Raw genomic sequence first — 26,783 nt, 5'->3', positions numbered from 1 at the left:
GGTAGTGTGGCAAATTTGAACAGGTTGCCTCATTCCTAGCCCAAATTATAGGGGGGGGGGACAAATTCTCACAGCGGCCCCATGAGAATGTGTGCCCCCTTCCCACTTTGAGAACGGTGAGTCCTGGACATCGACTGGCTTCTTTGCTTCTTTTCTGTCTTCCTGGGGGTCTGTGTTGGAATAATTAGATGGTCGGCCTGAACAAAGGCCTCATTATTTACGAGTTGGGAGTCCTTTGCTTCAACAAAGCTCTCTGTCTAGACCCAGAGAATTCCTTTCCCTCCCTTCCTTTCTTATCTAGTTCTCTGTTTAATTCATAAGAACTTCTCTCCCTTTAAGCCAACTCTGTAGCCTTTATCTATGGATTGTTGTTGATTAGAGAGACTGTTTGTCTTTAAGGGCCCAGAGACATCCCTTTTTTTTTTTTTTCAATTAGAACGGAATTTGATAGAATGTATAAAGAGAACACATTTGCCGCATTGGAAATTAAAAATGGACACCGATTACCAAGAATAAAGCTAAAATTAAATGCCAGTTTATCGATCGGGTTCCGCATGCAGCCACACTGGTGGCGCCATTACTGTGACGTCACAAGTTGTGCATCCGGATCTCAAAAAAACCCAAACAACATGGCAGATGATAGCGACAGCTCCGTTTCTAGCGGCAATATTAGCATCATTTTATCCGATTCAGAAACCTCTTTTGACGCAGAATATGATGAATCTAGCAGTTCACTTGGGCTGAGCTGAGCACGTTTTCTGAATTGTGCCCCTCCCGTCATTCTGGTTAGGTTGGCATAGTAAAAAGTGCTCTTGGGGGCTTTAGAGTGCCGAGTTGATCTCGGCACATGACGAAATGACCACCTGAAACGTTTGGTTTAGGTTTTATAAGCATTTTTAATTTTATTGCTTAAATCGCATTTTCTCGACGAGCTGAGCACGTTTTCTGAGATGTGCCTCTCCCGTCACTCTGGTTAGGTTGGCATAGTAAAAGGTTCTCTAGGGGGCTTTAGAGTGCCGAGTTGACCACGGCGCATGAAGAAATGACCATCTGCAGCGTTTGGTTTAGGTTTAAATCGCATTTTTAATTTTATTGCTTAAATCACATTTTCTCGACGAACTGAGCACGTTTTCTGATTTGCGCCCCTAACCGTCACTCTGGTTAGGTTGGCATAGAAAAAAGTGCTCTTGGGGCTTTAGAGTGCCGAGTTGACCACGACACATGAAGAAATGACCACCTGCAACGTTTGGTTTAGGGTTTTTGCGTTTTTTTAATTTTATTGCTTAAATCGCATTTTCTCGACGAGCTTAGCACGTTTTCTGAATTGTGCCTCTTCCGTCACTGTGGTTAGGTTGGCATAGGTAAAAGTTCTCAGGGGGCTTTAGAGTGCCGAGTTGACCACTGCGCATGAAGAAATGAACATCTGCAGCGTTTGGTTTAGGTTTTAGGCGCATTTTTAATTTTATTGCTTAAATCGCATTTTTTCGACGAGCTGACACGTTTTCTGAATTGTGCCCCTCCTGTCACGCTTCGACATACTTTTCAAAGTCAAAGTCTCAAAGTCAAAGTCTCCTTTATTGTCAATTTCTCCGCATGTCAAGACACACAAAGAGATCGAAATTACGTTTCTCACTATCCCAGGGTGACAAGACAGAGTTCACAACGCACATACAAGTAAACAACACAGGAAAAATAAAAGAAGAAGTCAACATCAATAAGAATGAACAATAAGAGTGATAGCACGCTAGCCGCTCCCGATGCACAGCAGAGTCAGGTGTTGTGCTCGATTTGGTTCCCCCGTGAGATTTTGTTCCCCCTGCCGCGGGAGCGCGCACAGCTTGTTTGGAAAGCGAAAAACCGATGCCGTACGGCGTCGTACGGCGTCAGCACTATGTTGTTTTCAATAAAAACATGAAGAACTCACGTTTGCGTCAGTCAATTTTAATTTTTATAAGGGATTATTGTCATTTGATGTCTTTAAATTCATCCGCGTTCTGCCATTGAAGCGGGGTGCACTCAAAGACCAGTCGTAAAGACGGAACACTCACTCACTTCACCAAAAAGCAAGGATATAATTACGTGAGCTCTTTGCATAAACCTCGATGCAAAGAAACTCCTCCTTTTGGGTACCGTTACATGCTACAAGGAGTATATATTACAAAGGAGACTTTATTCTTAATTGTAATCATCATTCATCCATCCATTTTATTACTCAGGTATTTTCAAAGCAAATTAATATTGTTGCATTTATTAATTTGCTTTAAAATGACAGCGCAATATAATTAAAAGCTGACACTCTAGCAATGTCAAACGTGTTAGTTTAAGAAAAAGCCAAGATTGTGATCAAATCTTTCATAACGACAATGATTTGAGTGAATTGATTTGAATGAATAATTGAGAAGACATTTCAGTTCTGAAGGCTCCTTTTGTCCCAAGCAAAGTGAAAGGTGGTGGGATAAAAATTGTAACAGGAACGCTATAAAAAATGTCAAGCCGTGAATATTTGTGCCCCCCTCCCATTTTGAGAACGGTGAGTCCTGGACATCGACTGGCTTTTTTTCTGTCTTCCTGGGGGTCTGCTCAGGTAGTGTGGCAAATCTGAACAGGTTCCCTCATTCCTGGCCCAAGTTACAGGGGGGGAACAAATCCTCACGGGTGCCCCGTGAGGATATGTTCCCCCCCCTTATTTTGAGAACGGTGAGTCCTAGACTCCAGCTGATTTTTTTCTGTCTTCCTGGGGGTCTGCTCAGGTAGTGTGGCAAATCTGAGCAGGTTCCCTCATTCCTAGCCCAAGTTACAGGGGGGGAACATATCCTCAGGTTTTTTTTCTGATGATTTGTGCAGTGATACTGTTATTAATGCACTTTATCAACGTCTTTGGCCTTATTTGGGTCAAACAACTTTGTTTCTTTATCATATAACATACATAAAAATAATGACTTTAAACTTTATTAAGAAAAAAATATATATTTTTTTAAATAATGAAATAAAAAAATAAAAAATATTAATAAAAAAAAAAAGCAAAATGGTCTTCAAGCAAGGTTCAAATATTTAGCATTTATTTTCTTTACATGCTGTACACATGAAGTGCGCACTTACAAAGTCGGGTAAAAGGGGTGCTTCGGTGACAAGTTTGAATTAAAGACAATATTGTTTGACCAACAAAGAAAAGAAAACATTATTATCTATTTGTTTATTTATTTATTTATTTATTTATTTATTTAACATCCAATATTGTAAAGTTATCAGTGCACAAATCATTTATTTACATTTACACCGTTTTAAATGGGGGGGAACATATTCTCACAGGGCACCCGTGAGGATATGTTTCCCCCCCTGTAACTTGGGCTACAGACTCAAGGTCTGTCTGTATTAGTACTGTTTATTGAATTATATATTGCAAAATTATCAATGAAGTTAAGAAGTTAAATATCTTAATATTGTTGTCGGGCCAATTAGTGGACCAACAACTTTATTAAGACATTATAACTGGCATAACTCAATTGGCATTAATTTTGTTCTTTACACATTTTATTGAAATTATTGAAGTTGTCAAAGTTGTTTGACCCAAATAAGGCCAAAGACGTTGATAAAGTGCATTAATAACAGTATCACTGCACAAATCATCAGAAAAAAAAACAGCTGAGGATATGTTCCCCCCCTGTAACTTGGGCCAGGAATGAGGGAACCTGTTCAAATTTGCCACACTACCTGAGCAGACCCCCAGGAAGACAGAAAAAAATCAGCTGGAGTCTAGGACTCACCGTTCTCAAAATAAGGGGGGGGAACATATCCTCACGGGGCACCCGTGAGGATTTGTTCCCCCCCTGTAACTTGGGCCAGGAATGAGGGAACCTGTTCAGATTTGCCACACTACCTGAGCAGACCCCCAGGAAGACAGAAAAAAATCAGCTGGAGTCTAGGACTCACCGTTCTCAAAATAAGGGGGGGGGGGAACATATCCTCACGGGGCACCCGTGAGGATTTGTTCCCCCCCTGTAACTTGGGCCAGGAATGAGGGAACCTGTTCAGATTTGCCACACTACCTGAGCAGACCCCCAGGAAGACAGAAAAAAATCAGCTGGAGTCTAGGACTCACCGTTCTCAAAATAAGGGGGGGGAACATATCCTCACGGGGCACCCGTGAGGATTTTGTCCCCCCCTGTAACTTGGGCCAGGAATGAGGGAACCTGTTCAGATTTGCCACACTACCTGAGCAGACCCCCAGGAAGACAGAAAAAAAGCCAGTCGATGTCCAGGACTCACCGTTCTCAAAATGGGAGGGGGGCACAAATATTCACGGCTTGACATTTTTTATAGCGTTCCTGTTACAATTTTTATCCCACCACCTTTCACTTTGCTTGGGACAAAAGGAGCCTTCAGAACTGAAATGTCTTCTCAATTATTCATTCAAATCAATTCACTCAAATCATTGTCGTTATGAAAGATTTGATCACAATCTTGGCTTTTTCTTAAACTAACACGTTTGACATTGCTAGAGTGTCAGCTTTTAATTATATTGCGCTGTCATTTTAAAGCAAATTAATAAATGCAACAATATTAATTTGCTTTGAAAATACCTGAGTAATAAAATGGATGGATGAATGATGATTACAATTAAGAATAAAGTCTCCTTTGTAATATATACTCCTTGTAGCATGTAACGGTACCCAAAAGGAGGAGTTTCTTTGCATCGAGGTTTATGCAAAGAGCTCACGTAATTATATCCTTGCTTTTTGGTGAAGTGAGTGAGTGTTCCGTCTTTACGACTGGTCTTTGAGTGCACCCCGCTTCAATGGCAGAACGCGGATGAATTTAAAGACATCAAATGACAATAATCCCTTATAAAAATTAAAATTGACTGACGCAAACGTGAGTTCTTCATGTTTTTATTGAAAACAACATAGTGCTGACGCCGTACGACGCCGTACGGCATCGGTTTTTCGCTTTCCAAACAAGCTGTGCGCGCTCCCGCGGCAGGGGGAACAAAATCTCACGGGGGAACCAAATCGAGCACAACACCGGAAAGATGACAGTCAACCAGGCCACTGTGAACACGAGCACACAGCAGGCACGCACTGTCCGGTTCGTGGATCCTATCAGGCGAACGCAACCCATCTTGTCCCGCGAACGAACGTACGCCAGGAGAATGGAAGGCACGGCTGGGCGAGCTGGGTTGGCCGCAAGCCTGGCCCGCACGGCTGGGCGAGCTGGGTTGGCCGCAAGCCTGGCCCGACGTCTCCGCGCTGGCCCCTCTTCTCTTTTTGTTTACATTCACTGAAGCTAAACGCGAACAACTTGAAACGTCACTTCCGGCTTCTTACCCAGTCTAGAAGGAGGCGGCTCGGTGCAGTCAAACTCGTCTGCGCGGCAAATTTAAATTATATTTTTCAGAGCAACAGCTTCCTTTTCGTTGTTTCGATCGTCAATTTATATTTATAAGCCCATAAGCTAACTAAAACCGATTTATACCTATACCGGTGTCTCTGGGCCTTTAAGTGTTACAGAAAAAAAATATATCTGTTGAAGTAGTTGCATATAAGTTATCCCAAATTTTCTCAATATTTGTATTGTGTGAAACTTAGCAATAAAGTTGCATTGTTCCACAGGAAAAGGACACTCAACACGCTTCGAGATATCTAAACAAGGACGAGTCAGCCAACCAGCTGCCAACCAGCTGAGGAGTAAAAGGACGGACTCTGCATTGCTGGAGTCACGAATCGGCCAAGGCCTCGCACCACATAACATTCGTTAGCGAATCAACGTTGCTACAGCCACAATCTCCCCTCCCTTTAGTGTAGCAGTGCCTTTTGTAACCAGGGCAACCCAAAATAAAAAGAGGAGATAGCGGAAGAGGAGCTGAGAATTGGTGGAGGACTGTAAATGGGCCTTCTACGTAATTCTCCTTGCAAGTAAAATGAATACTGGTTGTCTTCTCCTCTTTGTTAATGTGTGTAAAATAATTTCTGCTGGTACTTAAACCTGACAGTCTGTTCAGGTAGTGTAGTAAATTTGAACAGGTTGCTTCATTCGTAGCCCAAATTACAGGGGGGGAACAACTCCTCACAGTGGCCCCGTGAGGATTTGTTCCCCCACCCCATTTTGAGAACAATGTGTCCTGGACATCACCTGGCTTCTTTTCTGTCTTACTGGGGGGTCTGTTCAGGTAGTGTGGCAAATTTGAACAGGTTGCCTCATTCCTAGCCCAAATTAAAGTGGGGGAACAAATCCTCACAGCGGCCCTGTGAGAATTTGTGCCCCCTTCCCACTTTGAGAACGGTGAGTCCTGGACATCGACTGGCTTCTTTTCTGTCTTGCTGGAGGTCTGTTCAGGCAGTGTGGCAAATTTGAACAGGTTGCTTCATTCCTAGCCCAAATTACAGAGGGGGAACAAATCCTCACAGCAGCCCCGTGAGAATTTGTGCCCCTCTCCCACTTTGAGAACAGTGAGTCCTGGACATCGACTGGCTTCTTTTCTGTCTTGCTGGGGGTCTGTTCAGGTAGTGTGGCAAATTTGAACAGGTTGCCTCATTCCTAGCCCAAATTACGGGGGGGGGGGAACAAATCCTCACAGCGGCCCCATGAGAATTTGTGCCCCCTTCCCACTTTGAGAACGGTGAGTCCTGGACATCGACTGCCTTCTTTTCTGTCTTCCTGGGGATCTGTTCAGGTAGTGTGGCAAATTTGAACAGGTTGCCTCATTCCTAGCCCAAATTACAGAGAGGGAACAAATCCTCACAGCAGTCCCGTGAGGATTCATTCCCCCACCCCATTTTGAGAAAGATGAGTCCTGGACATCAACTGGCTTCTTTTCTGTCTTCTTCTTATGGGCGATTCGATGTGTGTGGAGGCTGTTGTTTTCCTTTCCGTCTTTCAGCCTTGACGTCACAACTTTCCCTCTAAGCTGCGCGCCTGCGCAATCGCGCACTGCTCGCACATTCTCAGCGCACAAGAAAATCTATGCTGCGCATAAAATAATATTCACCATAAACGAATTAATTAATATCTAATATTAGACCGAATCTAATCTATTCAATTAGATTATTATTTATTATATGTTTTTCTGTACTATTTTTTAATGTAACGCAGTGAGTGACAGCCTGACAGGTGTTCAGCCAATGATGATACGGTTTAATTACGCCATGCAGCCAATCATAGCATTGATTGTGCTATGTGCCCCGACCATACGCGCTGCGTAGGCTAGCTTGCAAAAGTGATAGCAACAATGCGGCGGAGTTTAGAAACGCAATTATGGCGAAACGAACGGGCACCGGCGACACATCCGCTCACCAAGGCACCAAAGTGAAAAAGAAATGCGGTTCTTTTAGGATGGAATGGCTGTCGGAGTATGTGGAAATAGAAAAACAAGCGGTGAAACTGGGTGAGATTTTTTCTTATTAGAGTGAGAAAGGTGTAGTCTACAAAACATGCAGCGAAGCCAAAGTATCACGTGAGGTTTCAGCGGCAAAAAAAATCTTTGGCTGGGATGTCTCCCTCTGGCATCTGCTGGTTTTATCTCCAAGTGACCTTCCTGTAAACATTCTCCCCCATTCTTGCACATACACTGTCTCAGCTAATTCTTTCATCATTCTTTCAATTTTGTCATTTTGTACGGAATTATGTGAGCTTTTGGCTGTGACATCATCTACGTATTTATTAATGTTCCCTGACTATGCAAAGTTTGTACTCACCACTTACCATGTTTTTGTTTGTTCTTTTGATCTCCATGTACTTGCTTACGTCATCCATCCATCCATCCATCCATCCATCCATCCATCCATCCATCCATCCATCCATCCATCCATCCATCCATCCATCCATCCATCCATCCATTTTCTGAACCGCTTAGTCCCCACGGGGGTCTATTCTTAGTTTAATCATGCTTTCAACCATATCTTTTCTTTGTTAGGCAAAATATTTCCCTCTGTCCAGAACGTTCAGTAGTAATCGAAAACTGGCGTCTAACATTAGTCAAAACATAAGATACAATCAAGTACTGAACATTTTTAGACGACTTTGGCAGTGTCCGTGATTTAGAAAATCATCAGGCATGCATTAAACAGTTCCTTAAGGGTCATTAAGCTATTCAGGCAATATATCAAAAAACATTTATTTCAAAGTGCTCAGAAATATATATCAGATCATAAAGTTATAAAAACCTTTCTCATTACCACTTATCAAAAATGTCTAGTTATGTCTTCTTTATTGATTTGGTGTGTAGGTATAATTATATGCTTAAAATGTTTCTTTTATTTATTTAATATGTGAATATACTTGTCTTATGTACTTTATTCAATGAGGTTTGAACATATGTTTTTGTAGCTAGGCAGGACTTTTTGTATTTCGACCCCATTCCTTCAATGCTTATTTTATTGTATTTTTTCCAGCATAAAATGGCAGTTGGTCAAGAATGTTTATAGTTTAAATAATTTATTTTTAATTTCAGGCAAAGTAATGCACATTGAATCTGTTCTGTTACAGACTAAAAACCAATGTTATTAATATTTATTCTTTATTGTAAGTTAATCTTTCTTTTTTTATTTATATTTTGTTTTCTTTCATGTTAATAACATAGGGGGCGAAATGTTTTCTTCTCCCTAGGGGGGCATCAGAAAATTGAAAAGTACTGGTATACACAGACTCACATGCACGCACACACCAAAGAATCAGAAAGTTTGCTATATGACGTTATGATGTGATGCAGTTAGTTTCCTGTGAGCTAGTGTTAGAACAGTGTATCCCAACCAGTGTGCCAGATGTTCAGCTGTGCTGTGGGAAATTGTCCAACATTAATTACGGAGCGCATTGTAAACAGGATCGCCAAAGCACTGGTCAGTTAGCACAAGGCCTGGTCAGCCACCGCTAATCGTGCACGCGGGGCAAATCGGAGAATCTTGAGATTTCCTGTTGTGTGTGTGTGTTGCATTGTGCTTTTACTAACAGTGACACTATGACAGCTGTGGTGCGTTTTCGGTCCGATGGAAATCAGAGCATATAGTTCAATGGAAGAACCTGGATTGTTCATTTTTCACCAATATAAAATACACAGTGAGGTCGAGACACCTTGACTGTGATAGCCACTCAGCCGCTGTCAGAACAGTAGAGTGTCTTTAAAAGTGACTTTGTTCTTAATGTCGCAATATTTATAGAGCTAGTCTAAAACAGTAAACAAAGTCATATTGATTCATTTGGATTTTGATCACAATCATTTTCAATAGTTTATTCCTTACACTGTCTAAAACATTTTTTGAAAAACTGTCACTTATTTACAAAAAAAATACAATTTAAAGAATATTTAGTATTTATTTTTATTCAATTATTCGACTCTCCATACATATTTAGGAATAGAACTTTGTCTTTTATTGTAATATAACTGATTTTAATATAGAAGCTGGTGTAACGCTTAACAGATTTTTGTTGGTGGTGTGCCTCGAGATTTTTCCAATGAAAAGGTGTGCCGTGAATGGAAAAAGGTTGGGAAACACTGAGTCACGTCTACATTCAACAAAATGAACCAATTGCTTTGGGTTCAGGTCAATGCTGAAGCTATAAGGGAATCTTCTGATTGAAGAAAGAAAGAAAGAAAGAAAGAAAGAAAGAAAGAAAGAAAGAAAGAAAGAAAGAAAGAAAGAAAGAGCGAGAGAAAATGGAGAGGCCAAATGTTTGAAAAGATTGAAGATTTCAAAAGCAGACACATTTTGATTTGTCCAAAGCAACACATTTGAAACCTGAAACTTGCAAAACCATGACAGCATTGTGACAAAGTTTCACTGTGACACAAATTGAGCACAAATTTTAGTGGGGCCGGCACAGCATTGAGCGAGCGGCTTGAAGGCTTTCCGGGGACGTGAGCACCTTCCGCTTCCATCGCAAAGTCTAGCCACCAAGTAGGGACACGCTCGATGGCCACTGGTACGCCCGAAAGGAAATACTCCACGGCCGTGAAGCCAGTGGTGCCTCGTCAGCCGCTGCCGCCGCCGCCATCTGGCGCTCCTACCTCAAGTTATTGCTGGCGAGTTGGCACCCAAAATGGTCCTGAGGAATCGTGGCTCCAACCTCAAGGTAAACGACTTCACGGACTGTCGGGCTCCGGCCTTCTTCCGTGTGTTGCCTTTTTTTTCTCAGGTCCTACTCGCATGGCCTCTTAGCTTCCCCGCCCAGCCCAGCTGAGGCGCGGCCCCACCCTCCGGCTCACTCGCCACCTGCTCATTGGCTGTCGCTCTCTCCCAGCAGCCAGTAGGTGGTCATCTGTCCTTTGCCTTTGACGTGCACGTCCCCTCGCAGCTCCAAGCGGAAGTGGCCCGATTCCTGGAGGACGTCGTGAGTGGTCGACGACACGTGGATCTTCAGCGCTGCACGCGTACACACACAAGTCCAAGCGGACATGAGCAGTGGTCATTTTTATATTACTGCATTCACCACGCTATAGGCTAAATAATCATCGCAAAAAAAAAATCTACACTCATGCAATGACTGTTGAAATGTTTGGCAGTTGTCAATTGGAACTTTTTTCCCCCGAGGTCTTGACTAAGTTTGCTAATTTGTATGGATGCTTTTGATGGCTTTTGCACAAAAGCTGACACAAATGCATCTTAGTGTCGTCAGACTTCCTTTTCCCCTTGTTCTTCTTTCTCAAATGCCACTCGGGAAACAACTTCCCGTTACTGTTGCTCGGCCCCAGAGGGCTCTGCGATTTCAAGTGCATGTCGTGTCAAAACATGTGACGTGACGTGCAGGCTTCTTTATCTTACGATTTTGCCGCTCTATGCCATTCAATCCTCGAGTTGCTACTCACATTTAGAAAGCGGAAGAAAAATTTGGAAGGAGTCACCCCCCCATCATTTGTCAAGAGGGACGCCTCTCTCTGTCGTATAACTACAAGCAATTCTTATCAGCAAAGGCAAAATGTGGAGCAATTGTCGAGGTGTGCCGACCTTCTCCGGTGGACTCCATCCTGGACGAGGTGTTGACAGTGTCGCCAAACAGGCAGTAGCGGGGCATCTTCAGACCCACCACGCCAGCGCACACTGGACCTACAAACACGCAAACCTTCCAAAGTCCGTGTCTCCTTTCCTTACCAAGCCGTGTCGTGTCTGACCACTGTGTATGCCGATCCTGAGCTTGAGCTGCTCATCAGGCCGATGTCGTATCCTGAAGGTGGCGACGGCATCCAGCAGGGCGAGGGCCATGCGCGCCACCTCGGGGCCGTGCAGCTTGCCGTTCCTCACCGGCAGCCCTGACACCACCATGTAGGCGTCGCCGATGGTCTCAACCTAGGGTCGCCGCACCATCAAGCCATGTCAAGCTGACACGCAGCGGCGCCAACAGGCCGCGTGTCGCCGCCGCGTGTCGCCTCGCCACCCTGTTTCGCCGCCACGTGCCCCCTTACCTTGTAAACGTCAAAGTTGTCTATGATGGCATCAAAGCACGTGTAAAGGTCGTTCAACAGCGTCACCACCTGGAGACACGCAAAAGTACTCAAGTCCTGCCCAGCACCGTACGCACGCACACACACACATACACTTCAAATGCTCCCTTGGCGCACAGCGACAGCATTTATGGCACTACTTCTCTGCACTTTCAAAGAAGAGAGGTGGTGGGGCGGGGCCGGCGCACGCTCACTTCCATGGGCGTGCTCTCGGCGGAGATGGCGGTGAAGCCCACGATGTCGCTGAAGTAGATGGTCACCGAATCAAAGGCTTCGGCCTGCACCGTCTCGCCGCGCTTCAACTGCTCTGCTACCGAGCTACAGGGGGGCAACACAATCAGAATGGGGCTCCCGTGCCATCCCCAACGCAGCTTTTAATAGCGTGTGCTACTGACTGTGGCAGTATTTGGTAGAGGAGCGTCTCCGCTTTGCGTTTCTCTTCATGGTAGGCTTGCGTTCGTTCCTCCACCAGCTCCTCCAGGTTGTTGGCGTACTGCTCCATGCGCGACAACAAGTTGTCCAGGATGTTGGTCCTGGACTCCCTACACGCACGCACACACGCCACCTGGCGTCAGTTGGCCTGTTACACCACACGTCCAGCCGCTTGACACGTGTTCTAGGGCTTTGGGGTGCTTTCAAAGGCTTCTTTCCTGTGCCAGGTTTGCGCGGGCCCACGTCATTTTCCAAAAAAGAAGAGCATCTGGCACGTGCTTACTTGTTCTGCTTGCGCAGCAGCATTCGTATGTGGTTGAACTCGGGTCTCTCGGTGGGCTCCTCGGCCCAGCAGCGCTGCATCAGCTGGCCCAACTCAGGACTGTGAGCGCGCGGGTCCACGGTGGGTCGGAGACAGGGCCATTCGCCCAACACCACTCGGTCCACCACCTCTGCACGAGGCAGGAGGATGAAGGACACATCAGCCCCGGCGCCCCCCCCAATTTGCGCTCTAACCTTTGGGGCTGAGCGGGTCTCTGTCAAGGTAGAAGACACCCCGGCGCAGCGCCACCTCCTGGAGGATGATGCCGAAGCTGTAGACGTCGCCCTTCTGGGTGCCCTGAGGAGGTGGGGCTTCGGCGCGCAGGAGTTCTGGAGCCATCCACAGCCTCTCTGAGGGATCACATCGCACGGCACCATTCAACACCACATCAAGTCAGCCAGAAGCCAGTGGGAAGCCAGCTAAAAGCCAGCGAGAAGCCAGCCAAAAGCCAGCGTTGCGGAACGTGACCCCGAAGGATGACTCACGGGCGTAATAGGCGTGAGCGTCCTTGGCCGGTTGGCTCTCAACCTGTAGACTGCTCAGACCATAATCGGTGATCTTCAGCACAAAGCGCTTATCCACCACACAGTTAGACGACTTCAGCTTGCCGTGAGACACCAGCACGCTGTTGTGGAGGAAAACCATGCCCTGCGTGCGCGCGCGCAGCCGGGACATACAATTCAAAGAAAAACAAAACACCTCCGCTGCTGGTGGATGACAAAATGGTACAGTACTTTGACGATGTCGTTGATGAGCGAGTATTTGAACATCCAGTCCAGAGTTATGCTGTCATTCTCCAGGATGTCCTATACGCGCATGCAGAGGGAGAAGGAGGGGTCACCGCATTAGCCCCCCCGTACCTCGGAGAGGGAGCGCCTACCTGAAGACTGCCCCTGGGGCAGTATTCGGTGATGATGCAGGTGTTTGGCGGGTAGATGCAGGCTCCGATGAATCGGGTCAGATGTTCGTTCTGAACGTCTCTCATCTGAAACGTTGTCACACTTGACCCGCGCTCTTATGACATCATCGCAATGCGCACAGACGCGTTCTGGCCGTGGCCCCGCATTGTCCGCGGCCCTGCATTGTCCGCCCAAAATGCCACAGTGCTCAAAGCGATGAGTTGAGAATCTTAACGATGGAATCACGGCACACTTTTGAGAGCCAACGGCTATTGTGAGACGAATGAGCACCGACTACCGGCGTTGACTCGAGTGTCCACGGCAAGAAATACACACAAGAAATAGTCTCACCGCCAGAACCGGCGGGTCCGGCTCGTCTCACGGGAGGCGGGCTCCATACTCACGTGCTTTAACTCAAACAAGAGCTCCCTGCTCAACTCGATGCGTTTCCTGTTAGTGTACTTGATGGCCACAATGTTGCCCTGTGGTAGAAGAGGTCTGCATCAGCGAAGCCAAGCATGCACGGCACAGGGCGAGCGGGCGCCCAGGCGAGCGCCGCGCCGACCTTGTAGTAGCCAGTCTTGGCAAACACCTGCACCTGACCGTCCGTCATCAGCGAGCCATAGTTGGAGCCTCTCTGCAGACAAAGAGCGTGAAGCTCACCGGCCATCCCGCCTGGGCCCCGGCCAGCGCACGACGGGACCCACCAGGGACAGCGTGATCCTGCTGCCGCTGCGGAGCACTTTGTCCAGGTTGCTCATGTGGATGTCGTCCCAGGAGATCCTCCACAGCTGAGCCACCAGCTCCTTCTCCAGTTTCATCCTCCTGGAGCCATGACCAGGACAAGCGCAACCAGTCAGAGCCACAGTGGGGGCGGGGCATTGTCTTGTCAGATAGTCCACTTTAGCCTCGATTCCATTTGACCAACTATTGGCTGAAATCGTGGCCCAGCTCTGCCAGGGGGAGCGCTTGAGCAGCCACAAGGCCTCACCTGAAAATGAAGATGGCGACTGTCAGGGTCATGGTGAGGATGAAGAAGACCACCATGGACACCATCTGGTGGATGGTGATGGTTTCTGTGGACACAAAAACCATCTTGTGAGAAGGTACTACTTCCTGCTTTCTCGTCTGCCTGCTCAGGCACCCACCCAACTCACTGGTGTGGCAAGCAGGATTTTCGTTCTTGAATCCGCACACGGGAATATCAGGGGGAGGAGCTCCGCCCGGCCAGCGCAGCGACCTTCCGGGAATGGGCGTCAGCTGCTCCTCCAAGCTGTTGTAGTGCAGCACCATCTGTATGCAAGTAAGCAAGTAAGCAACCAAGCGAGCGAGCAAGCAAGCAAGCAAGCAAGCGGCTTGATGATGAGCGCTGCGCGTCCCGAATCACTCCGTGCGTGAGAAGCAAGTCTGAGAAGCAAGTCAAAAAATGTCTTTCTTGTTCTGAAGGGGGATTTACTGACAGCAAAATTGTTTGACGCCTGAGAAATTCACTGTATTTCATGTTTTTTCTTCAATGAATTAGAATTGTTTGGTATTGAAAGTGTACAAGTGAATCTGAAATCAAATGTCTTGGGAGAATGCTCTCCAAAGATTTGCTTTTCCGGCAAGATTCCACATTTTGTTCTGGTTTTGGGAAATGGCTGAATGCTGCAAGGTTGTATCACATTCAAAAGCAACTTTCCACATTTACGGTCAAATCAGCCCAGATCATGTCCACCGCCTACAAAAGCTGAACTGCATGGCTGTCATTGGGGGACTAGGGACCGTCGTGTCAATGATTTCCAAAATCTCTCACACACGGCACGGTGTACCTGGAAAGCGCTGCTGGCGGTGTCAATCATGTCCCACAAAGCAAAGTCGGTTTCTCTGTCTCCGTTTTCATCCAGCTGCAATGTCCCAGTCACACCTGAACGCAACATGATGACGTGAGCACGTACACACACACACACACACACACACGCACGCACACGCGCGCGCGTGTCGGACGGCTGGCTTTGGACATTCAGGCAAAGAGCAACAAATGACAAAATTTGGTCAATTTGTTACGATTGGAACTGAAAATTTGTCGGGGGGTGCGTCTCATTGGCTTTCTCCTTCTTCCGCTCGAGCACAGGCACAATAGGACAGACTGCGCAATTGGAGGAGCCAAGCAACAAGTCGCAATGATGTAGATCAATCGAGCCTTTGTCCCGAATTTGAAAACAAAGGTTTTGCAATCGCTCAAGACGTGCTGTCGCTGCACTTGAAATTCACATGCAGTCCCGTTAATTTTGGTTTGGGATTTTGCAATCCTAGCGGCTCGGTGGCGCACTGGGTATCACGTCCGCCTCACAGTTAGGAGGGTGCGGGTTCAATTCCACCTCCGGCCCTCCCTGTGTGGAGTTTGCATGTTCTCCCCGGGCCCGCGTGGGTTTTCTCCGGGCACTCCGGTTTGCTCCCACATCCCAAAAACATGCTTGGTAGTTTTGAGTTCTCCAAATTGTCCCTGAGTGCGAGTGCAAATGGCTGTTTGTCTCTGTGTGCCTGCAATTGGCTGGCAACCGGTTCAGGGTGTCCCCCGCCTACTGCCCGTTGACGGCTGGGATAGGCTCCAGCACACCCGCGACCCCTGTGGGGACTAAGCGGTTCAGAAAATGGATGGATTTTGCAGTCTTGTTATTGCCATGTTGCCCTTGTGTAGCCGACCGAGCACACTGTCGCCGGTGGTGAGTCCCGAGTGTAAACCTGAGAGCCGTTGCCAGGCAACAGCGGCGTGTAAATCAAAGATAAGGAATTAGGAACATTACACGTGACAGCAAGCAGGAAGTGCCTCGACCCAGCCGGACCGCCGCCGGCTTTCCATTTTGCTCAGGAGGACAAATGGCTCAGAGCGGCACACAACAAGATTGGCAGCGTAACGGATATCCCCGGGGAGGATAAAGAGACGAGCGCGCGCGCGCACATAATTACGTCATCGCCCCTGCACTTCTTTGGCCAAGAAAACGTCAGAGGGTGTCTCCTCCCTGGAGGCCGCTCATCCTCCCCATTTTGCCCATCGAGGCTTTTCATCCACCCGGCTTTTCATCCAGCCGGTGGGAGCGGACAACAAGAGTTAGGAGAAAAGTAACAGTGGTTGTTGTCTGACAAGCGCTCAAATGACATTGTCAGGTCAGGGGGGGCACGCGTCGCAGTGACGCTTCGCTGCGCTCAGCTTCTTGCTCCACCCCATTGGTGACCTTACAGCATAGGACCGACACCCCCAGAGTCTCAAAATGCTTCTCGAGCTGCTCCAACCACCGCGCACGCGGTCGCCCTACTGGGCGCTTCCACCCCCTCAGGTCCGGAGCGGACAGAATCCTGTTCACTGGATCTGAGGGCGGGTAGCGTAGCACGTGGCTGTAGAAGCGCAGCTGTCACTCTCATATCTGGCAGTTGACGCACTCCATCCCCGCTCGCTCGAGAACTGTCTGGTTTGACACATGGTCTCGCCAGTGGATCCCGAGGATGCGACGGAGGGAAGTGCACACAAAGGTGTTCAGTCTTCGCCTTTACCCGCCCGTCAGTGTCCATGCTTCACAAGAGTAAAGCAGGATGGCATGATCAGCGAGCGAAAGACTCGAACCTTTGTCAACGTGCTCAGATATCGGGAGCGCCAAACAGTCCCATTTAGCGAGCCCATCGCTCCATGCGCAAGACCAAGCCAACGAGCGACCTCAGCCTCACACGAAGCGGAGCGGTGAACCACGCTGCCGAGATAAGTAAACTCGTCTACGATCTCCAACTTCTCGCCCGCCACATCGGCTAACTCGATAGCAGCGTCCAAAAAGTCACCGAAGACCTGGATCTTCATCTTGATCCAGGAGACGCGCAGTCGCAGCAGCTCCGCCTCCTCGCTCAGCGCTTCAAGTACTTCGGTCAAGACATCTAGGGTCTCCACAAAGCTCACAGCGTCGTCAGCAAAGTCTGGATCAGTGATCCGAACATTGCCGAACGACGCCCCCCAGCCCGTCCTGTCTACAACGTGGCCCACAATCCAGTCTAAGTGCTGAAAAGTGATGCGGCGAGTACGCACCCCTGCCTCACCCCAGTATTGACTGGAAAGAAGTCAGAGGTGGTGCCTCCGTACTTAACAGCACTTTCTGTGTCGGAGTATAGAGCTGAGATGAGATGGACAAGCTGCGGGGGGATCCCGCGTAGCCCCAGAAGTCTCCACAGAGCATCTCTACTGACTGAGTCGAACGCCTTCTTGAAATCGATATAGGCTGATATAGCTTTCTATTGAATTCTCGAAAGCGCTCGGTGAGGACACAAAGCGCGAGGATGCGGCCTACGGTTGATCTTGTTGGTGTGAAACCAGACTGCTCAGGGCGCTGGTGGTCTAAGAGCTGCTGACATATCCTGTTTAGAAGTACCCAGGCGATGACTTTGCCTGGCACCGAGAGAAGGGTAACCCCTCAGTGGTTGTGACACTCCCGGATATTACCCTTCCCCTTCCAGATAGGAACGACAATGCCCCTTTTCCAGTCGGTTGGGATGAGCCACGAGCTCCATACGGGGCAAATAAGCGTGTGCAACCACTGGAGGTCGGCATCCCCTCCAGCTTTGAGCATCTCTGCACAGACACCGCAGATTCCCGGAGCCTTTCCATTCCTCAGCTGGCCCAGAGCCTTTCGGACTTCCTCAAGGGTAGGCGCATCAATGCTGAGTGGTGGGTTAGGCACCAGGTTCTGCCTACAGCAGAGAGCTCGCAGCGTGGAGGTTCCGCTTGATACAACTCCTCGAAGTACTAGGCCCAGCGCTTCAGCCCATCTTCTTCCGAGAGGACACTGCCATCAGCCGCGAGAACTGTCAAGCTGCGCGGGCATAGCCCGAACGAGCGGAGTTCTTGAATCGCCTCATAAGCTGGGCGAGCGTCACTTTTACCCAAGTGAACCTCAACCGCCTCACAGCGATCTCAAACCCGCCCCTCATGGTCCCGACCAGAAGCTCGAATGGGTTCTCGCCTCAGTTCCCTGTAGCGACCGGTTCTGCCATCGAGTCTTGCCTTGCGGCACTCGTCGATTATGTGCAACGTCTCCTGGGAAAGGGGACTCTGACAATTCCTAGGGATCTCTGGAATGCTATCGCTGGCAGCCGCCAGGACTGCGTCTCTGAAGCCCTCCCACAGTGCCTGGGTCCTCTGTTGCGCCCAGCCCACCAAGCCTCCCAGCCAAGTTCCCGGCATACGCGTCCGCCATGCCAAGCTCCTGCAGTCGAGCGACATCAAGCCGAATCTGGCCGGGTGCCGCTCTCCTCGGAGCTTGAAGGCGTAGTTTCAGCGTTGCCACAAGAAGCCTGTGGTCGGTGTTGAAGAACTGTGCACTCCGGAACACCCTGCAGTTCTGCAGCAGGGTCCAGCGACCGTCCACAAGTACATGGTCAATCTCCTTCCTGACCAGGCCGGTATTTGAATACCAGGTCCAACGCCACGAATCCGGCCTCTGGAACCATGATCCACCAACTCTCAAGCCATGACTCCTGGCAAAGTCAAGCATCATGGTGGAGCTGGTGTCACGTTCCCCGTTGGGGAAATTTCCAGAGCCATGAGGACCGACACATGCCTCGTAGCTATCCCTGCAGATACCAGCCACAGCATTGAAGTCCCCAAGAACAATCAGTGTGTCCCTCCCAGGAACAGCGTCCACAACCGAGCTGAGTTCAGCGTAGAAGTCTTCCTTCGCAGACAGCCCACTCGTCCCGGTGGGAGCATACACTGCGACAAACGACACTACACCCAAGGAGTGCGCGAGCCGTAGGCGCATAATACGCTCCGAGACCGACGTGACCTCCTTTATCTGTGACGCCACCTGGTCGGCCACCGCATTGGCCACTCCCTCTTTGTGCTGACCGTCGAGTCGACCAGACTCGATCAGGGCAGGTGTATCCACCTGCCCTGATCTCGCTAGAGCCCAGCTGCCTCACTTCAGAGAAAGCAGCCGCCGCGATGCCCAGCCGACCAAGCTCCGCCGACAAGGCGGGCACGCGGGAGTCATCTTGGAGTTCCAGGCGGCCACCCGGACCGAACGCCTCAGGTTCAACAGAGGGTTTCGCGATCGGGTGAGCGACAACCTCTGCACCACCGCAACGCGAGGCTGCGCCCATACTGACCCGGATGCTCCGGGGTTTACCCTCAATCGGGCTGCGGGGGTCCCGAGGGCTTTGCCCCGTCGCCTTCATATGGCGCCATATTTTTGTGTCGGGGGTACTTCCCCGGAGCGGGTTTCTAGTATGATTTCGTCGACGTTCTGTTGCGGGAAAAATTTAAGGGGGTGGGGGTGCAAGCCCCACTCCCCCGTGGCTACGGATGCAAGAGATGCCACCTCTTTCAGTACCTGCGCAAGTGCCCAAGTACCGCCGATAAGGCTTTTCATCCAGCCGGTGGGAGTGGACAACAAGAGTTAGAAGAAAAGTAACAGTGGTTGCTGTCTGACAAGCGTTCGAATGACATTGTGAAACGGGCTAAATATCGTCCATGTGCCGAGAAGGGCCAGGAGGCAACGTCGAACCAATTCCACTCTTATCTCAAGGCTGTATTGCACATTTGCCTGTTTGTTTTGCAACTGCGTGTTTGCAACACATCCTGTGTTTGCGTGTGTGTTTAAAGACGATGTGATGATTGTTTGTAGACCGTGAAGACATTTCAAACAAAACGTGCAACTCCCATGATGGATGACACACCGGCTGATAGATGACACGCCAGCTGGTGGACGACAGACCAAAACAAAGCGTGGGAATGAAGAGCAAATAGAGCGACTGACTGATAAAGTGACGGTGGCAAGTGTGACAAGTCTGGTCTGACCGCATGTGCGTGTGCGCGTGCGCTCAGGACCATGAAATGTTCTGTTCCACATCCGCTGGGTGACCACCCTCCCTGGAGGCCGCTCGCCGGACATGCCCATGGTTTCGTTGAGCGCGTGCGTGTAGAGCATCAGGCCATCGTAGAAACCCCCAGCGATGATGTTCATCTGCAAGATGAAAAAGATGTCATCAGCGCCCAGGCGCTCCTTTTGTGACGTCGCCGTGACACAATTGTCCGCCCGTCGGCCCAACCCTATCCTGACCGGCCTTCTTCAGCACACCTTCCCAGCAGGGCCATGGGTTGCCCGCTCACACGGATAAAACAAATACGCAGGCGCTGCTCAAAGATGACTCGCTGTTTGCTGACATTTATTGTGTGTGTGCGAGAGAGGGAGAGTTAAGCTCATTAGTGTCTCTCTGCTGCCTGCTACTGATTAACGGGTTTTACAAGCAGCCTGACAACCTGCTCCTGCCACACACACACACACACACACACACACGCACGCACAAAGGGTGTGTGCGGCAAGGGCCCCAGCTCGCGCCATAATGTGATTACGTGTATTGCCGGCCGCGTGGAGGAAAGTGGCCGAGAGTGCTTGCTCGTAAAGACCGGCGCAGCCTTCGGATGGCGCGAGCGCACGTCGGCCTGAGCGGAACATCTATTTTTATTTGCTTGTGGACTGACCAGTGAGTCGTCTACAGTGTAGTTGAACATGCTCTTGGCGTCCATCTTCAGGTTGTCCACAAAGTCCTTGTACTCGGCGTTCTGAGGCTCTCGGTACGTCAGGATCTTGACACTCTGACGGAGACGACACTTGGCATCAGCCATATTCGTGAACGAGACAACATGGCGGTGGTGTCACGTATACGGCACGCACATACAAACACGTGACACAGGACACGCATGTCACCGTGAGCGAGACTGCCAGAGGCGCTACCTGGAAGGCCTCCTTGGCCGCAGCGTCGTCTGCGTCGCCGCGCGCCCACGGCAGGCGGCGCTCCGACTTGAGGCTCTCGCCGAAGACGTCAATGAAGAAGAAGACATACTGCTCGTGGGGAAGGTCAGCGCGGCGGAAGTGCACCATCAACTTCCTAAACACGTCCGGCGAGCAGCACACAAACATCACTGCGGAAGACACAAGCATTTGGAACGCTGCTCAGCTAGGCCTTGGCTCATCACAGGGCGGCCGCCAAGGAGCCATCCCGCATCTGAAAAACCGTCGTTGCTCAATGATTCAAGCGTCACACCGACGCTTGCGCAAAGTATATAAGATGGCGGACTTCTCTCCCGAAAAGCATATTTCCTTCGACCGGGTTTGGCGGAGTTAGGCAAAAGTGAGCAGCCAGTTTCCTTTAAAGGCAGAGGTTGCGCATCCTGACAAGGGACTTTTGGAGCCTTCCTTGGACGCAGCTTGAAAAACGCCAAGGAAAGCTAAAAAAGAGTGGCACTCGTCGGTGCGATCGGGCGTGCCGTCTTCCTCCCGTGCGTCAGGAAGCCACCACCCCTGTTCCGGCGCTTCTATTGTTCCACGGGCGGGAAGTCGGCAGTTAAAAGCAGGCAGGCAGCAGGCAAACACAAGCCAAAGCTCGGCCATGCCCCAAAACGCTCGGCTCCTCCCACCGCGACACGCATTACAACATCTGCAAAGACGTCATCTCGGTGGGACAAAATCGGCGAGCCCACCCTCCTCCTGTGAGTAAAAGGAGAGACTCCAACCTTTGGGATGACGGCATGGTCATGAGGAACCACCCGTGCGGTGGCACTTTGAACCAAAACACGCACCTTGCAGCGCATTTTGGAGAATGTCGCCTCTGTCCATGAGTGAAATGCTTGTTGCTTTTGTGCTCAGGCCAAACAGGACAAGTGGCTTGATTTGGACAAAGGTTGGACGGTGCGAAAACGGCGACAATCAAACGTGAGCAGAACTAGTGCGGGCAAGTGTAAGCAGCGTGTTTGTCAGGAAATAGCTGCACATCTGATAGGCGCGCGGCGGCTTCCTTATAAGGCCGCAGGTTGCTGACCTCCGTTAATGAATGTCCTGCTTTGGGGGGGGGAGGCAGCGGCAGCTCTCCCTCGCTCGTTCACAAATGCTTGTGTGGTTTCCAATCTGGGGCCCGGGGGGGCTTTTGGGGCCAGACCAAGGTATTTATAGACCCTCCAGACCAACAAAAAAAACAACGCCAAATTGAGAAAATATTTTAAATGAGAACACGCAAAGTCAGGCCAGAGCCAAAGCTGCAATCACGAGGCGGATACAAGCGCTTCAGGGCAGACGCAAATTGCTCCGAGCCAGCGAGCACGATTGATCGGCCGGGGGCAGGGCGGGGAGGGTCATCAGTTTCATGTTTCCGCTCTGCGCCAAGCGCCAACTTGTCGACAAGGTCTGGCCACGGCGGCTGCGGTGACCTTCAAATAGCGTCCCCAACCTTTCTCAGCTGCCTTTACTCGTTTCAATGGCAGAGAGAGGAAAAGCAAATAAGACCAACATTCTTTTTTTTGTTTGTTCTTTGTTTTTCCCTCCTGAAGCCAAACAAGCCTTTATGTTTTTCTTCCTCACTTTTTTCGCTCGTGTTTTGTGTTTGTCATGGGCGCGGGAACAATATGGAAGGTGTGTGCTTACCTCTGCCCTCGTTGTGGATGTCTGCGAGTATCTGGGCGTAATCCAGGTGCGGGCGCTTCTCCTCAAAGACGCTGTCCACCAGCGTGATGTTGATCCTCTTGAGCTCGTCGTAGAGGCCCTCGGCTGCAAAGTAGCAGGGCCGGTCGTCCACCTTGTCATCGTTGAACATCAGCATGACGTGGCGGAGCCAGCCGAAGCGCTGGCAGATGCGCAGGGCGAACTTGCCCAGCTTCTTGTGGGTGGGGCCCGTGTTGGTGATGGATGGGTAGACTCCGCCGTAGAAGGCCACGGCCGGCGCACCTGCCGTCACCATGGGCACATCCCAGTGGGCGGTGAACAGGCCCACAGGTGAGGACGTGTACGAGCAGCCCGGCCCAATGAAGGCCCACGGGTCGTGCGCCAGCTTTAGGTCCACCGCCATCAGTGGCGCCACTGTCTCGGAGCAAATGCCGTCTTTGTCCTCACTGCTCTTGAAGACGTAGCTCAGGCGCAGGCCGGGCAGCAGGGTGGGGTCAGCGTTGACCCGGCACACCGCCTGCTCCAGGGCGGGGCCGACGCGAGGCCACGCCCATGGGTAGCCCGTGTTGCTCTCGGGCAGGATGACGGCCAGCGTGACGTTGTGAGGCTCGGGACGCACCGGCAGCAGCATCAGCAGAAGCAGGACGACGCAGCAGCAGCGGCGGGGGGCCGTCCTCACTCCGGAGGCGAAGGCCATCTCCTCGGGACAGGCCCTGAGAACACCACACGGCCTCTTAAAATGCCGTGTGACAAAAAACATCTCCTAAAGCCAGAAATAGCTCCCAAAATATCTCAGGAATGTTTCTAAAATGTTCCCTCCCTAAAAGTCTCTACTCAAAGCCCATCGAGAGCTCCCGAAGTTTCGGAAAACGTCTCCAAATTGCCTCACACGGCTGCCCGAAAGTGCTTTAGGGAGAAGCCCCAATATTTGGGTGGAGACATTTTGGAGACCGGGTCACACACCGGTGGAGAACCGACTTCAAACCTAACCTGATATTTCAGCCACGTTTCCTAAAACGTCCTCAATCACAAATGGTGTCTCATGAAAGTGCACAAAGATATCTTTTCATCCTACGTGCAGCCACGCAAACCTCACGGTGGAAGGCTGGGTCACACAAAGCATTGCAAGCAGTGTTTCCCAACTTTCTCCCAAGATGTTGCTACACAAGCTACCCAGACTTTGAAGAGTGACATGGGGAATTTGGGTCCGTAAAGTCAAACTCACGAACCGCAGGTGCTCCCACTCGACTGTCTTTGGCTATAGACTTTCTGGATCTGGGTCGCCCATCTCTGCTTCAAAACAAACCTCAGAAAATGTTTCAGCATGCACATAGCTCACAAATGTCTCCGAAAAGTATCGCCACAAAATTCCTTCACGACTCACCGCCTAGAAACATCCTGGCACAAATCTTGCTGACAGACACTCAGAACGTCACAGGCGGGTAGCACAAATGTCGAGGGAGCCATCCCAAAGGTTAATGAGCGACCGGCTTAATGAATGAGTTCACTTTCGTTTATGAGAGCCATTCGCTCACTGAGGTCATGCAAAAAGGTCAACTCATTCTCACCATCAAATTTGGGTCCTATCTTGTTGCATGGCTCGTATGAAAATTCCCATTATGTATTGCTAGCATGATGCACTCTATCGAGATCATCATTTAGTCCATGTGACTGATGCTGTCTTTTACAAACATCTCGCATTGGTCAGAATCCTCCCATCCCCAAAACACAAACAAATGGCATCTTGTGGAGTCACACAACTTCACCACATTTAGACATGGGAGGTTGCTACCCAACCTCAGCGATACTTTGTTTAGTACTGGTGTTACAGGTTAACTAGCTCCCATGTTATCTTGCTCCCCGTCTCCAGTTGCGCTCATTAGGGTAAAGCAAGTTGCGCAATCTTGTGTTTCGTGACTGCAGATTTGTCACAAGCGATATGGAACTTGCCTGACTGTAAAACTGTTCAAATTCTCAATAAAAACATTGAAAGAGACGTCTAGTTTACATTCCCGACTGGCTGCAAGAAATAGCAAACTTAAAAAAAAAAAAAAAAAAAGATCAGTCATAAGCGGGAATTGAACCCATGACGTAAAGTAATAATACTTTATTTATTATTCATTTATTTATTATTTACTTTATTACAAGTACTATTGGCCATCAGGTTAACCGCTAAGCTATCGTACACCCATGCCAAGCTGTTGATTATGTTGAATATAGCCAAAACTAAATTATCCGGCGAAGGTATGAGTTGATCTGATGCCTCGTGTATACCCGCCCATGTTAACTGGCTCCTCGGAACCAACTTGACATTGTCGCGTTCCCAGGCTTCACGCCAACCTCGCCGTAGGGCATTATGTATATATGACATGATCAACTTTCTAGACACATAAGGAATGGGTCCAAGCACTAAAGAAACGGTGTCACGAAGCCCCCCAGCCAAGGATGGTTTATTTTTCTGTTAAGTTTGACATCAGATCAAGTACGTTGATGGCAGTGACGTGCGGTGAGGTTCATGACTGACGTCCCCCCCCGGTAAAATTTGTCCGGCACCTAACCGTGTCCTTGTTTTCGATCGTGCGTACCACTCCGTTTGAAAAGACATGCTCCTAAGTCCCGTTGTCCGAATCAAACCTTTTAACTCCGGAGTTGCTCTACCTTTACTGATGACCTCGTGCTTCGACCGAAAATCCATAGTTGAAAATCGTTTGGATATGTAATCCTCCATTGTAAAACGAAATGTAAAAACGGAAAAGAAAAAAAAACCCGAATGTAAAACCAAATAAATGGACGACTGCTCCTCAGTTGATATATTTTTTTATATTTTTGCGTAGGGCCCCCTGGAGGTCTGAACCGGCTCGGACTTTATTACTCAAGTTTTAAGAGATTAAAATTAGCTTCGAAGTTTGTTTTTTGAGTCATGCCTTTGTTGATAACCATGTGCTACTGAAACGCAGATGTCTTTTTTTTTTTAAATAAACAATAAAAAAATAATAAGTTGATCTTACCTCAAAGAGTGTGGACGTCTTGCATCCTCATTTTGTCACTTTTGCTGATTTAAGCACGCAGCATGCGGAGCAGCTCAGGCGCTAGCAACAGACTAGCTAAAAGCCGAAACCCGCCGAAGATGACGTCACAGCCACAATAAATTTGATTGAACCGTTCACCCCAACGCAATCAATGTCCTTCAGCCCCAAAAGAACAAAAGAGTGGGGGGGGAAAGCGAAATACTAGAACCCCTCGCTCAAGCACTCTTGAAATTATTGCTGAAACTGTTGCGAAGCCGTCAAATTGAGTCCATGTGTGTCCTCGGCGCAACTTTGACATCGGGCTGCAGCGAAGAAAAGCGCAGGCGCGCTGTCGCTCACACGAACGCGCAAAAATAAAGAAAAGAAAGGAGAAGCAAGAAAACCAAAGTCCGAGCAGGACAGGAACAACCAAACAAAAACGAGTCCAGATTCGAGGACCGAATGAATGAATGACGGCGGCGTCCAATCAAGGCAAATTGACCTCATCTGTCTCCAATTGCCTGCTTGGTCGACTCTGACATGCGACCAACAGCGAGCTCTCAAAGTCGGCAGGCAAAGTGGCAACTGGCAGCGGCGGACCAGAAGCCAGCCAGCAAGGGAGGGACTGCACGGAAGGAGGGGAGGAGGCTCATGGGAGGAAATGAGCCGCAGCCGCCAGGACAGAAAAAGAAAGAGAAGAGAAAAGAAAGGAAACGCAAAGAAAAGGGAACAAATGACAGGAAATGAGATGCTGGGAAAAGATACGTTGGTTCGCTATGACAGCAAATACTACACTCATAATGACACGTTATCTTTTCAAGCGCAATTAATTCATTCATTCATTCATTCATTCATTCATTCATTTATTCATTCATTCATGACAGTTGTGTCGTATCGTATCGTATGCTGTGTTGTATTGTATTTCCACCGCATTGTATGATGGGCACGTCACTTACTGTGTCAGTGCCTGGGCAGACACTGCTTGTCTTGCACTTTGCTGGGCCACAAGCTTGACTTGAGCACAGATTGAATCCCACCCGAGTCAGGGAGTTTGTGTGTGACCCACAACAACGTGGTTGGGTTTTTTTTTTAGTCGCGCGTATATGAGCTCAACGTTCAAACCCTCTAAAAGAAAAAATTCTTGTTTGCTGATTGTATACGTTCAATCGTGAATTGACAAGCGCTTTGACCTGTGAAGAAATACAGTGCTCACGTCTGGTCACACTGCATACATGAGCA

The 26,783-nt window shown here is 49.2% G+C and overlaps 1 protein-coding gene across 5 annotated transcripts in view; it reads right to left on the bottom strand.

Moving 5' to 3' along the window:
- The window catches only part of npr1b (natriuretic peptide receptor 1b), a 28,873-nt gene extending 2,704 nt beyond the window's left edge, over positions 1-26,169 (bottom strand). The window contains exons 1-22 of one of the 5 annotated variants that reach the window (XR_015860890.1): positions 25,545-26,167; positions 22,519-23,249; positions 20,836-21,023; positions 20,583-20,696; positions 19,929-20,064; positions 14,893-14,987; positions 14,230-14,374; positions 14,073-14,157; positions 13,789-13,906; positions 13,647-13,718; positions 13,486-13,563; positions 13,063-13,167; positions 12,917-12,988; positions 12,668-12,830; positions 12,377-12,532; positions 12,144-12,312; positions 11,824-11,970; positions 11,623-11,746; positions 11,390-11,458; positions 11,099-11,273; positions 10,935-11,033; positions 9,998-10,352 (exon numbers count right to left, since the gene is read on the bottom strand). Coding sequence is in view for 3 of the 5 variants with exons in the window: in XM_088387366.1 (XP_088243492.1) it covers positions 10,207-10,352; positions 10,935-11,033; positions 11,099-11,273; positions 11,390-11,458; positions 11,623-11,746; positions 11,824-11,970; positions 12,144-12,312; positions 12,377-12,532; positions 12,668-12,830; positions 12,917-12,988; positions 13,063-13,167; positions 13,486-13,563; positions 13,647-13,718; positions 13,789-13,906; positions 14,073-14,157; positions 14,230-14,374; positions 14,893-14,987; positions 19,929-20,064; positions 20,583-20,696; positions 20,836-21,023; positions 22,519-23,233 (3,171 nt within the window). In the remaining 2 variants the exon portion in view is untranslated. Of the gene's footprint in view, positions 1-8,413; positions 10,353-10,934; positions 11,034-11,098; positions 11,274-11,389; positions 11,459-11,521; positions 11,747-11,823; positions 11,971-12,143; positions 12,313-12,376; positions 12,533-12,667; positions 12,831-12,916; positions 12,989-13,062; positions 13,168-13,485; positions 13,564-13,646; positions 13,719-13,788; positions 13,907-14,072; positions 14,158-14,229; positions 14,375-14,892; positions 14,988-19,928; positions 20,065-20,582; positions 20,697-20,835; positions 21,024-22,518; positions 23,250-25,544 lie in introns of those variants that run through there. The other 4 variants (XM_088387368.1, XM_088387366.1, XM_088387367.1 and 1 more) reach the window with 4 other exon arrangements.
- Between the last annotated feature and the right edge of the window lie 614 nt (positions 26,170-26,783).

Source organism: Syngnathus floridae, chromosome 10 (genome assembly GCF_059516105.1).
Source record: "Syngnathus floridae isolate MCC-2025c chromosome 10, RoL_Sflo_1.0, whole genome shotgun sequence".
NCBI lineage: Eukaryota > Metazoa > Chordata > Actinopteri > Syngnathiformes > Syngnathidae > Syngnathus > Syngnathus floridae.
The sequence above is the reverse complement of the archived record's forward strand: the minus strand, read 5'-3'. Positions and strand labels throughout refer to the sequence as shown.